This window comes from Nerophis ophidion, linkage group LG23 (genome assembly GCF_033978795.1).
Source record: "Nerophis ophidion isolate RoL-2023_Sa linkage group LG23, RoL_Noph_v1.0, whole genome shotgun sequence".
Taxonomy (NCBI): Eukaryota; Metazoa; Chordata; class Actinopteri; order Syngnathiformes; family Syngnathidae; genus Nerophis; species Nerophis ophidion.
In genome coordinates, this window is record NC_084633.1 from 28,285,153 (window position 1) to 28,297,189 (window position 12,037).

Consider the following 12,037-nt stretch of genomic DNA (forward strand, 5'->3'; position numbering starts at 1 on the left):
ATACCCCATCGGACCCACCGTGCGTAGCGCTCCAGACTATAATTGATAGCTGTGGTCTCACACAAATAATAAATGAACCCACGCATCGCAACGGTAATACGATAGACCTAGTGCTTGTCAGGGGTATCACCGTTTCCAAAGTTACGATACTCCCATATACTAAAGTATTGTCCGATCATTACCTTATAAAATTCGAGGTTCAGACGCATGTTCGTCAAACTAATAATAATAATAACTGCTATAGCAGCCGCAACATTAATACAGCCACAACGACAACTCTTGCTGACCTACTGCCCTCGGTAATGGCACCATTTCCAAAGTATGTGGGCTCTATTGATAACCTCACTAACAACTTTAACGACGCCCTGCGCGAAACCATTGATAACATAGCACCGCTAAAGTTAAAAAAGGCTCCAAAAAAGCGCACCCCGTGGTCTACAGAAGAAACTAGAGCTCAGAAATTATTATGTAGAAAGCTGGAACGCAAATGGCGCACGACTAAACTTGAGGTGCACCATCAAGCATGGAGTGATGGTTTAATAACTTATAAACGCATGCTTACCTTAGCTAAAGCTAAATATTACTCAAATCTCATCCACCGTAATAAAAACGATCCTAAATTTTTGTTTAGTACGGTAGCATCGCTAACCCAACAAGGGACCCCTTCCAGTTGCTCAACCCACTCAGCTGATGACTTTATGCAATTCTTTAGTAAGAAAATTGAAGTCATTAGAAAGGAGATTAAAGACAATGCGTCCCAGCTACAACGGGGTTCTATTAACACAGATACGATGGTATATACGGCGGATACTGCCCTCCAAAATAGTTTCTCTCGTTTTGAGGAAATAACATTAGAGGAATGGTTACAACGTGTAAATGGAATAAAAAAGACAATATGTTTACTTGACCCTCTTCCTGGGAAACTGATTAAGGAGCTCTTTGTATTATTAGGTCCATCAGTGCTAAATATTATAAACGTATCACTCTCCTCGGGCACTGTTCCCCTAGCATTCAAAAAAGCGGTTATTCATCCTCTTCTTAAAAGACCTAACCTCGATCCTGACCTCATGGTAAACTACCGACCGGTGTCTCACCTTCCCTTTATTTCAAAAATCCTTGAAAAAATTGTTGCGGAGCAGTTAAATGAACAGTTAGCGTCTAACAATCTATGTGAAACCTTTCAATCTGGTTTCAGGGCAAATCACTCCACGGAGACAGCCCTCGCAAAAATGACTAATGATCTATTGCTAACGATGGATTCTGATGCGTCATCTATGTTGCTGCTCCTCGATCTTAGCGCTGCTTTCGATATCGTCGATAATAATATTTTATTAGAACGTATCAAAACACGAATTGGTATGTCAGACTTAGCCCTGTCTTGGTTTAACTCTTATCTTACTGATAGGATGCAGTGTGTCTCCCATAACAATGTGACCTGGGACTACGTTAAGGTAACGTGTGGAGTTCCCCAGGGTTCGGTCCTTGGCCCTGTACTCTTCAGCATCTACATGCTGCCGCTAGGTGACATCATACGCAAATACGGTATTAGCTTTCACTGTTATGCTGATGACACCCAACTCTACATGCCCCTAAAGCTGACCAACACGCCGGATTGTAGTCAGCTGGAGGCGTGTCTTAATGAAATTAAACAATGGATGTCCGCTAACTTTTTGCAACTCAACGCCAAAAAAACGGAAATGCTGATTATCGGTCCTGCTAGACACCGAACTCTATTTAATAATACAACTCTAACATTTGACAACCAAACAATTAAACAAGGCGACACGGTAAAGAATCTGGGTATTATCTTCGACCCAACTCTCTCCTTTGAGGCAAACATTAAAAGCGTTACTAAAACGGCCTTCTTTCATCTCCGTAATATCGCTAAAATTCGCTCCATTCTGTCCACTAAAGACGCTGAGATCATTATCCATGCGTTTATTACGTCTCGCCTCGACTACTGTAACGTATTATTTTCGGGTCTCCCCATGTCTAGCATTAAAAGATTACAGTTGGTACAAAATGCGGCTGCTAGACTTTTGACAAGAACAAGAAAGTTTGATCACATTACGCCTGTACTGGCTCACCTGCACTGGCTTCCTGTGCACTTAAGATGTGACTTTAAGGTTTTACTACTTAAGTATAAAATACTACACGGTCTAGCTCCATCCTATCTTGCCGATTGTATTGTACCATATGTCCCGGCAAGAAATCTGCGTTCAAAGGACTCCGGCTTGTTAGTGATTCCCAAAGCCCAAAAAAAGTCTGCGGGCTATAGAGCGTTTTCCGTTCGTGCTCCAGTACTCTGGAATGCCCTCCCGGTAACAGTTCGAGATGCCACCTCAGTAGAAGCATTTAAGTCTCACCTTAAAACTCATTTGTATACTATAGCCTTTAAATAGACTCCCTTTTTAGACCAGTTGATCTGCCGTTTCTTTTATTTTTCTTCTATGTCCCACTCTCCCTTGTGGAGGGGGTCCGATCCGATCCGTTGGCCATGTACTGCTTGCCTGTGTATCGGCTGGGGACATCTCTGCGCTGCTGATCCGCCTCCGCTTGGGATGGTTTCCTGCTGGCTCCGCTGTGAACACAGTATCATGTTAGACCCGCTCGACATCCATTGCTTTCCTCCTCTCTAAGGTTCTCATAGTCATTATTGTCACCGACGTCCCACTGGGTCATTATTGTCACCGATGTCCCACTGGGTGTGAGTTTTCCTTGCCCTTATGTGGGCCTACCGAGGATGTCGTAGTGGTTTGTGCAGCCCTTTGAGACACTAGTGATTTAGGGCTATATAAGTAAACATTGATTGATTGATTGAAGGTAGTTGGTGCCTGTCGGGGCGGCAATCCTAAAACCCCTTGGTGGACACCAGCGGTGAGGGATGCCGTCAAGCTGAAGAAGGAGTCCTATCGGGTCCTTTTGGCTGATAGGACTCCGGAGGCAGTGGACAGGTACCGACAGGCCAAGCGGTGTGCAGCTTCAGCGGTCGCGGAGGCAAAAACTCGGACATGGGAAGAGTTCGGGGAAGCCATGGAAAACGACTTCCGGACGGCTTCGAAGCGATTCTGGACCACCGTCCGCCGCCTCAGGAAGGGGAAGCAGTGCACTATCAACACCGTGTATGGTGCGGACGGTGTTCTGCTGACCTCGACTGCGGATGTTGTGGATAGGTGGAAGGAATACTTCGAAGACCTCCTCAATCCCACCAACACGTCTTCCTATGAGGAAGCAGTACCTGGGGAATCTGTGGTGGACTCTCCTATTTCTGGGGCTGAGGTCGCTGAGGTAGTTAAAAAGCTCCTCGGTGGCAAGGCCCCAGGGGTGGACGAGATCCGCCCGGAGTTCCTTAAGGCTCTGGATGCTGTGGGGCTGTCTTGGTTGACAAGACTTTGCAGCATCGCGTGGACATCGGGGACGGTACCTCTGGATTGGCAGACCGGGGTGGTGGTTCCTCTCTTTAAGAAGGTGGACCGGATGGTGTGTTCCAACTATCGTGGGATCACACTCCTCAGCCTTCCCGGTAAGGTTTATTCAGGTGTACTGGAGAGGAGGCTACGTCGGATAGTCGAACCTCGGATTCAGGAGGAACAGTGTGGTTTTCGTCCTGGTCGTGGAACTGTGGACCAGCTCTATACTCTCGGCAGGGTTCTTGAGGGTGCATGGGAGTTTGCCCAACCAGTCTACATGTGCTTTGTGGACTTGGAGAAGGCATTCGACCGTGTCCCTCGGGAAGTCCTGTGGGGAGTGCTCAGAGAGTATGGGGTATCGGACTGTCTTATTGTGGCGGTCCGTTCCCTGTACGATCAGTGCCAGAGCTTGGTCCGCATTGCCGGTAGTAAATCGAACACATTTCCAGTGAGGGTTGGACTCCGCCAAGGCTGTCCTTTGTCACCGATTCTGTTCATAACTTTTATGGACGGAATTTCTAGGCGCAGTCAAGGCGTTGAGGGGTTCCGGTTTGGTAACCGCAGGATTAGGTCTCTGCTTTTTGCAGATGATGTGGTCCTGATGGCTTCATCTGACCGGGATCTTCAGCTCTCGCTGGATCGGTTCGCAGCCGAGTGTGAAGCGACCGGAATGAGAATCAACACCTCCAAGTCCGAGTCCATGGTTCTCGCCCGGAAAAGGGTGGAGTGCCATCTCCGGGTTGGGGAGGAGACCCTGCCCCAATTGGAGGAGTTCAAGTACCTAGGAGTTTTGTTCACGAGTGAGGGAAGAGTGGATCGTGAGATCGACAGGCGGATCGGTGCGGCGTCTTCAGTAATGCGTACGTTGTACCGATCCGTTGTGGTGAAGAAGGAGCTGAGCCGGAAGGCAAAGCTCTCAATTTACCGGTCGATCTACGTTCCCATCCTCACCTATGGTCATGAGCTTTGGGTCATGACCGACAGGATAAGATCACGGGTACAAGCGGCCGAAATGAGTTTCCTCCGCCGTGTGGCGGGGCTCTCCCTTAGAGATAGGGTGAGAAGCTCTGCCATCCGGAAGGAACTCAAAGTAAAGCCGCTGCTCCTTCACATCGAGAGGAGCCAGATGAGGTGGTTCGGGCATCTGGTCAGGATGCCACCCGAACGCCTCCCTAGGGAGGTGTTTAGGGCACGTCCAACCGGTAGGAGGCCACGGGGAAGACCCAGGACACGTTGGGAAGACTATGTCTCCCGGCTGGCCTGGGAACGCCTCGGGATCCCCCGGGAAGAGCTAGACGAAGTGGCTGGGGAGAGGGAAGTCTGGGTTTCCCTGCTTAGGCTGTTGACCCCGCGACCCGACCTCGGATAAGCGGAAGATGATGGATGGATGGATATATATATATATATGTGTGTGTGTGTGTGTGTGTGTGTGTGTGTGTGTGTGTATATGTACCGCTACCTCTCTGCTCCACGAGGGCGTATGACACTGCACGCGTGACAGTATGTGACGTATGTAAGAAGGTGCGCTTGTTTAAGTCTCCGTGAGAAAGAGAGACAAAAAAGAGTGAGAAGAGCCTGCAGTGTAATGCCCGCAGCTAAAAGCAACTGCGTGGGAACGTATACTCCAATATCACGATATAGTAATTTTCTATACCCCACAGAGACAAATTCGTGATATATCGAGTATATTCGATATATCGCCCAGCCCTAGTTCAAACTGTGTGGAAATAGTTGAATTTTTCGGTACATAATTATAGTACATAAAATATAAAACTTCTTTCCGTCTTAGTACCATATCTCTCTCTCTCCCCCCTGTCATCAGGCTTCCAGTTCTTCGAGGCCAGCGCAAAGGACAACATCAACGTCAAGCAGGTGTTCGAGTGCCTTGTGGACGTGATCTGTGACAAGATGAACGAGAGCATGGAGGCGGACTTCCGCTTAGCACCCAACCACAGGAACCAAGGCCTGAAAGACTCTCCTCCTTCCGTTGACAAGAGCAACTGTGCTTGCTAAACCACACGCACACACACACACACACACACACTAATCAACTTTTCTGTGCCTGGACTGTGGGACTTGCTGCTCCTCTTCCTCTCTGTTGACTGCAGCCCCGCCCAGCACAAAAGGCAGAAGGCTGAGATAGTCATCGTCACTGTTAGAGACCCCACACCCCTGCGCCGTACCAGGCCCCTCTCGTTCTTTTCTCCCGAGGACTCAACCCTCACGCTCCGCTGCGTCCACAACTACTATCAAGTACGTGCTGCAAGCATGCATGACGATGTCATCACATCCAACACATCTCAGCCAATATTAGACACTCTGCCATTGCTCTACGAGACCAAACTGTTCCATTTTAACTGGTAATGTCCGACAGCTATTGCCTTATGTATACTGTTTTTTTCATTTGTGCACTGCATTATGACAGCGCTGTCAAATATTTAATATACTATTTAACCTGAGCTGAACCGTACCATACCAATCACACAAGTGAGAAAACGTGGGAAAAAAAATGGCAAAACACTGTAAAAACTACAATTATCTGTTTCGTTATAGTAATAAAAAATACTGTGCTTGTATTTTATTTTTGTTTTCACATATTTGGTGTTCTAAATATATACAGTGGCTCCTGAAAAAAACTAATCCATGAGTGAAAAATACTTCACATGAGTGCTTTCACACATTTTATACAAAATAAATATAGATTCACATGCAGAAGACAAAGTCAAATAAATGATGAATTAAATGTATAAATGAACACTTAACACAATGTATTGATCTAATAGTGTTTCTCACCATCTTCATCAAGGTGCTGGCACTCACAACTTTCTTTGGCCCCCAGGTGACTTTTTTTTTTTTTTTTTGCAGCGGCACAGATGTTTTTTCTTTGTTTGGGCCCTCGGTTCCGTGGAGTGCTACACGGGAACACGGACTAGTTTGTCATGCTCGATGTTTGGTCGTACGATAACGACGACATAAAAATACATTTTGGAGATTATCTTTAAAAAGTCGGGCGGACGAATGCCAAGGTACCACTGGTGTTGATTAGAATGCTAAATATCAGGGGGGTCCAAGGTTTTAATTGCACATTATAAAGATACATTTACCAAAAAAAAAACAGCAAAAATGTGGTTAATAGAAAAAAAAAGCACAATGTAAAGCAAAAAGGGCTTTACATTTACTACTTTAATAGCTAACAATAACAACATTTTTTTTTAAAGGTCTATGAATTTTTTTGGCGTGTTCCAAATTTAAAAAAATACATTAAAATAATAAAGTGGCCTCCTGCATCCTTAAATTTTTTGGTATGCAAGCATTGGTGTAAGACGTTTTGACTTATTGTTGAGATAATTACACTATCCTGTAAAAACATGTTAACGGTTTATAAAAAGACACCTGTAAATGGTAATTTTTGTCAATATCTAACTTTTTACAGTTTGCTTTCTTTGGTCAACTCAAGGACACACAAATCCACTTAAATCCAATCTTTTGTATTGTTAAACATATGCCTCTCAACCTAACATTAACATAATTATCCATGTAGGGCTGCACAATTAAGCAATTGTGAATTCTAATCAAATTATAATGTTAAACTACATTTAAAAAAATATTAAAAACCGTTTCATACATTTTTCTTAACATGTTTATATAATCTATTTTTTATGTAAAAATGTGTTTGAGTTTCCAAAAGTAAAATCACATATCAAATGCTAACCCACCCCACTCCCCAAAATAAAACACACACATAAAAAAAAGGATAAAATGGATCAAAAATAAATAAATTCATCAACTAAAAATAAATTGTTTTTATCTAATTGGTTTTTACTGTGGGCAGCACGGGGGAAGAGGGGTTAGTGCGTCTGCCTCACAATACGAAGGTCCTCGGTAGTCAGGGTTCAATCCCGGGCTCGGGATCTTTCTGTGTGGAGTTTGCATGTTCTCCCCGTGACTGCGTGGGTTCCCTCCGGGTACTCCGGCTTCCTCCCACTTCCAAAGACATGCACCTGGGGATAGGTTGATTGGCAACACTAAATGTGAGTGTGAATGTTGTCTGTCTATCTGTGTTGGCCCTGCAATGTGGTGGCAACTTGTCCAGGGTGTACCCCGCCTTCCGCCCGGTTGTAGCTGGGATAGGCACCAGCGCCCCCCGCAACCCCAAAGGGAATAAGCGGTAGAAAATGGATGGATGGATGGATGGGTTTTTACTGTTTTGTTTTCGTACGGTGTCCTTTAGTGCCTAGAAAGGCGCCTTATAAGTAACATGTATTATTAATGACTAAATATATCAAATAAAAATAATAAAAATAAAATTAATCAGTCAATTTTTCCAATATTGTCATTTATTTGTGGCCTGGAATGAAAGAAAAGTGTGTGTCCAAGTGGTCACCAAATAGCACAAGTGATCGCAAGCATCCGCCTCCACAAGCCCAGAGTATGTGCAGGAAACTGCGTAAGCCATTAGAAACCCGAACCTTTATCTTTATCGTAAGTGCTAAGAGGAAAGCATTTTTTATAGACAATCTTCCATCATTTGGCAACAGTTTGTCTCCATGGTGTACAAATAGTGGCCTAGGGGCTATTTGTAGAATGCAGCCTTTTAATAAAAATATTAAAAGATGAAACATAGAGAAAATATGCATAAAGTAAGGAGATAAATATTAAATATTGATACTAATAATGGTGTCTTTGGTATTTTTTCCAAAAAAGAAAATGTAAAAGTTAACTGATAAAATATTTGGATATTTATTTTTGGCCTAAATCAGCATAAACTCTTGTATTGTACTCCTACTATATAGCTCAGGGGTTCTCAACCTTTTTGACCCCGGGGCCCAACTTTTCCACTCCATTGGGGCCCGTAGCCCACTCAATTATTACCACTGAATTACTTATCCTCCTCTTGATTTTAATCATATTCAATAATTATATCGAACATACTCACAGTTTAACAGGATGAACCTTGTCAAATTAAAAGAATACAAAGATTATTATCAAGGGTTAGGTCAGGCTGGTTACTAAAATTAATACTAATCAGAAATACTGCAAAAGAATAAATACATTCTTACCGAAATAACTAATAATAGGTTATATGTTTCTTAAATAAACTGTCAATATAGCCAAAGTGCAAATGAAAATAAAGCTTCACCACTTTTTTCATCATTTTTGCGCTTAAGAAACTTCTGACTTTAGCTCCATACTTCTGTTTGTTTGACATTGTCATTACTGCCACAATTGGTGGAAAGCTGTATTACAACTGAGTACCCACACTGAGATATATAGTTTTGGTTCAGAAACCCTGATCCAAATCATGCAGAGTCTAGTTTGGTGGAGTTTAATTACGACTTCTCGACATGGAACTCACATGCTCCAAAGCTGCAATAAATCTGGCAGAGTTCAGTACAAATTGGGATCTAAAAAGTTTCAATTCAGGTCATTATTTGTCTTATTGATTCATTTTGTGCTTTCGACTCCCGGGAGTCTCAGGAGGACTTGACAAAAAGGATGTGGGGCTCTGTGAGGAAGTCGTTAAAGTGGCAGAACTGTCGGGGGGGGGGAAGCGTACAGTAAATCATATTTTTCTGTGTTGGGGTAACAGAGGAAATGTGGACACCCACGTTGATTTTGTAAGATAAGTTATTATTGCTGCACTAACTCGACGCAAGTGTGTCCACTACTCCTTTCCTGTTCATCAAACAATCTTCCCTTGCAAAGAAGATAACATTTCCTCTCATATACAGTATAACTGACCAAAATGTGAGAAGTACATGTAGTTGTATATGAGGGAAATTTTATGTGTACAGAGGGAAGGAGACTGCACAGACAGGAGAGACGTCGTTTTAACTCTGTTTAATTATTATATACGCACAATATATGATAATCAGAAATGAAGTGTGTGAACTAATCCAAATAAGTGTATGGTGTGCGTCTGTGTGTGAATTAACTGGTGTGTTACCGGGAGTGTTGAGCAAGAGGCGGAAGTCCAAAAGGGGCAGGGCTGGCTCGGAAGTCTGTGAGCAGACGTGAGGTCGAGGGGAGGAGAGAGGCGTCAAAGTCCGTGTCCAGGCGGGAGGTCGAGATCCAAGATGCAGGCGGGGAACCAAAGGGAAGGCGGGGAGGCGGGAGATACAGCTCGTGACGTGGGAACGAAGGCAGGCTGCAGAGACGAGACAATGAACGCGACGGGGAAGAAAACACATAGAGAGCAAATACTGTGCATAGAGCTTGACGTATAGGCTTACTGTACTGAACAGGAAACTACGTTCTGGTGCGGGATAGCAGGTTGTGCAGGCTTATGAAGCCAGGTCCTCTGATCAGTGACAGGTGCGCTCGGGCCGTGACAGGAAAACAATAAACTACAATATACAGTTCAATTAAAGTGATTGGCTGACAACACTACATTTGTATTACAACATATATCAGGCCTGGGCAGTTTTTTTTTAACTCGGAGAGCCAAATTTAGAGAAACAAAATGTGTCTGGGGGCCGGTATATCGGATTTTCAGGAACACTAATACAAAACCTCACAATAATGTCTGATTGAAAGCTAAAAACATTATGACAGACCGGCTTAAAAAACGGAATGGAATTTTAATTTTTTTTACTGAATGAGACACCCAGAATGTACATTAAAAAAAAAAAGTGGGATTTATAATATTAACTATGAAGGATAAAACACTGAATATTGACAACATGAACGTCACACTCCATTGACATATTTTACAATCGAGAGTGGTAAAGGTTGCCGACACCTGTTCTAGATAATAAACCATTTTGGTTCCAGTATTGATCCCTGTGGAATGCCACAGGTTGGTTAGGTAGTTTCCTCAGCCATCTAATTTGTTAAGATATTATGATTAATTGTGCAAAATATTTTTAATATATATCATTATATATATTTAGAAAAATATTACTTTTTTGTTACTTAAAAAAATACATATTTTTTTTGCTTCTTTAGTGATGGTTTCCAGTGTAAAAACAAATATTACACACTTTTTTGCTGTATATGAATGACCTGGCTCACCTTCTAACCCCCAACATTAAACCAGTTGTTAGTGTTTTATCTAAACAAGCAGCCCAACCACAATCACTTCCTGCCACCATTTCCCTCGGCCTGCAGACTTTATCTGAATGACGTTACGTGTCCATTGTGTAAAGTACACCTTTCCTTGCGTCAGGGTCCTGCCTCTTTGCAAATGATGTAAGGAGGTGGACTGTTGCATTAGAACTGACCGGGGCGAGCAGGCGACCTATCGGGGTGAAGGGACAGCCTGGTCTGCTGCGCCGATAACGGCGGTCAAACCAAGACAAGACAAGGCGTGTGGCGATAAGAAAAAGTTTGTCTGCCTTGTCAGTAGGTAAATAGTAAGGATGTTGGTTGAATCAATTCATCATATTTATATTTGATTTAAACAAAGAAAAAACTTTTTTTTAAACTATTATTTCTTAAAAATAAGTTTTACATTTTTTTATTTTTTTTAATATATTTTTATAATTTTTTTTTACTAAATCATCCAAATGTAAGAATCGATTCTGAATCGAATCAGCAGCCCAAGAATCGGAATCAAATGGAATCATGAGTTTATAATTTTCAGAATGTATTTAAAAAAAGAAAAACATGTTTTTTTTAACAATCGATTCAAGAAAATGCATTTTTAAGTCGATTTGTGTGTTGTTTTTGTTTAAATATTTTTAAACCATTTTATACCAAATCATATATTGCGAAAATCGGTTTATATATACATATATAAATATATATGAATATATATACTGTATAGTGTATGTATATATACAGTGGGGCAAACAAGTATTTAGTCAGCCACCGATTGTGCAAGTTCTCCCACTTAAAATGATGACAGAGGTCTGTAATTTTCATCATAGGTACACTTCAACTGTGAGAGACAGAATGGGGGGGAAAAATTCAAGGAATTCACATTGTAGGAATTTTAAAGAATTTATTTGTAAATTATGGTGGAAAATAAGTATTTGGTCAACCATTCAAAGCTCTCACTGATGGAAGGAGGTTTTGGCTCAAAATCTCACGATACATGGCCCCATTCATTCTTTCCTTAACACGGATCAATCGTCCTGTCCCCTTAGCAGAAAAACAGCCCCAAAGCATGATGTTTCCCCCCCATGCTTCACAGTAGGTATGGTGTTCTTGGGATGCAACTCAGTATTCTTCTTACTCCAAACACGACGAGTTGAGTTTTGCCAAAAAGTTCTATTTTGGTTTCATCTGACCACATGACATTCTCCCAATCCTCTGCTGTATCATCCATGTATCCATTTTGGTATAAACTCAACTCCTCGTGTTTGGACTGGATTATTTTTCCCACATTCTGTCTCTCACAGTTGAAGTGTACCTATGATGAAAATTACAGACCTCTGTCATCATTTTAAGTGGGAGAACTTGCACAATCAGTGGCTGACTAAATACTTTTTTGCCCCACTGTGTGTGTGTGTGTGTGTGTGTGTGTGTGAGCGTGCGTGCGCGTGCGTGCGTGCGATTTGCATTTTTTTTTTTTAAATAACTAGTAGGAAAAGTTTAGACACCCCTTGGCTAAAATACAAGAATCTCTCAAAAGAATACTAACATTTACTTAAAATATACACAAAGCTTAGTTAGTTAATTAA

General features: G+C 42.4%; 1 protein-coding gene across 1 annotated transcript in view; it reads left to right on the forward strand.

Moving 5' to 3' along the window:
* Positions 1-5,991, forward strand: part of rab3db (RAB3D, member RAS oncogene family, b) — a 61,243-nt gene extending 55,252 nt beyond the window's left edge. Inside the window, exon 5 of the mRNA XM_061885573.1 lies at positions 5,233-5,991. Within this exon, the coding sequence (XP_061741557.1) occupies positions 5,233-5,423 (191 nt within the window). The 3' untranslated portion in view covers positions 5,424-5,991. The remainder of the gene's footprint in view (positions 1-5,232) is intronic.
* Positions 5,992-12,037: the final 6,046 nt, after the last annotated feature.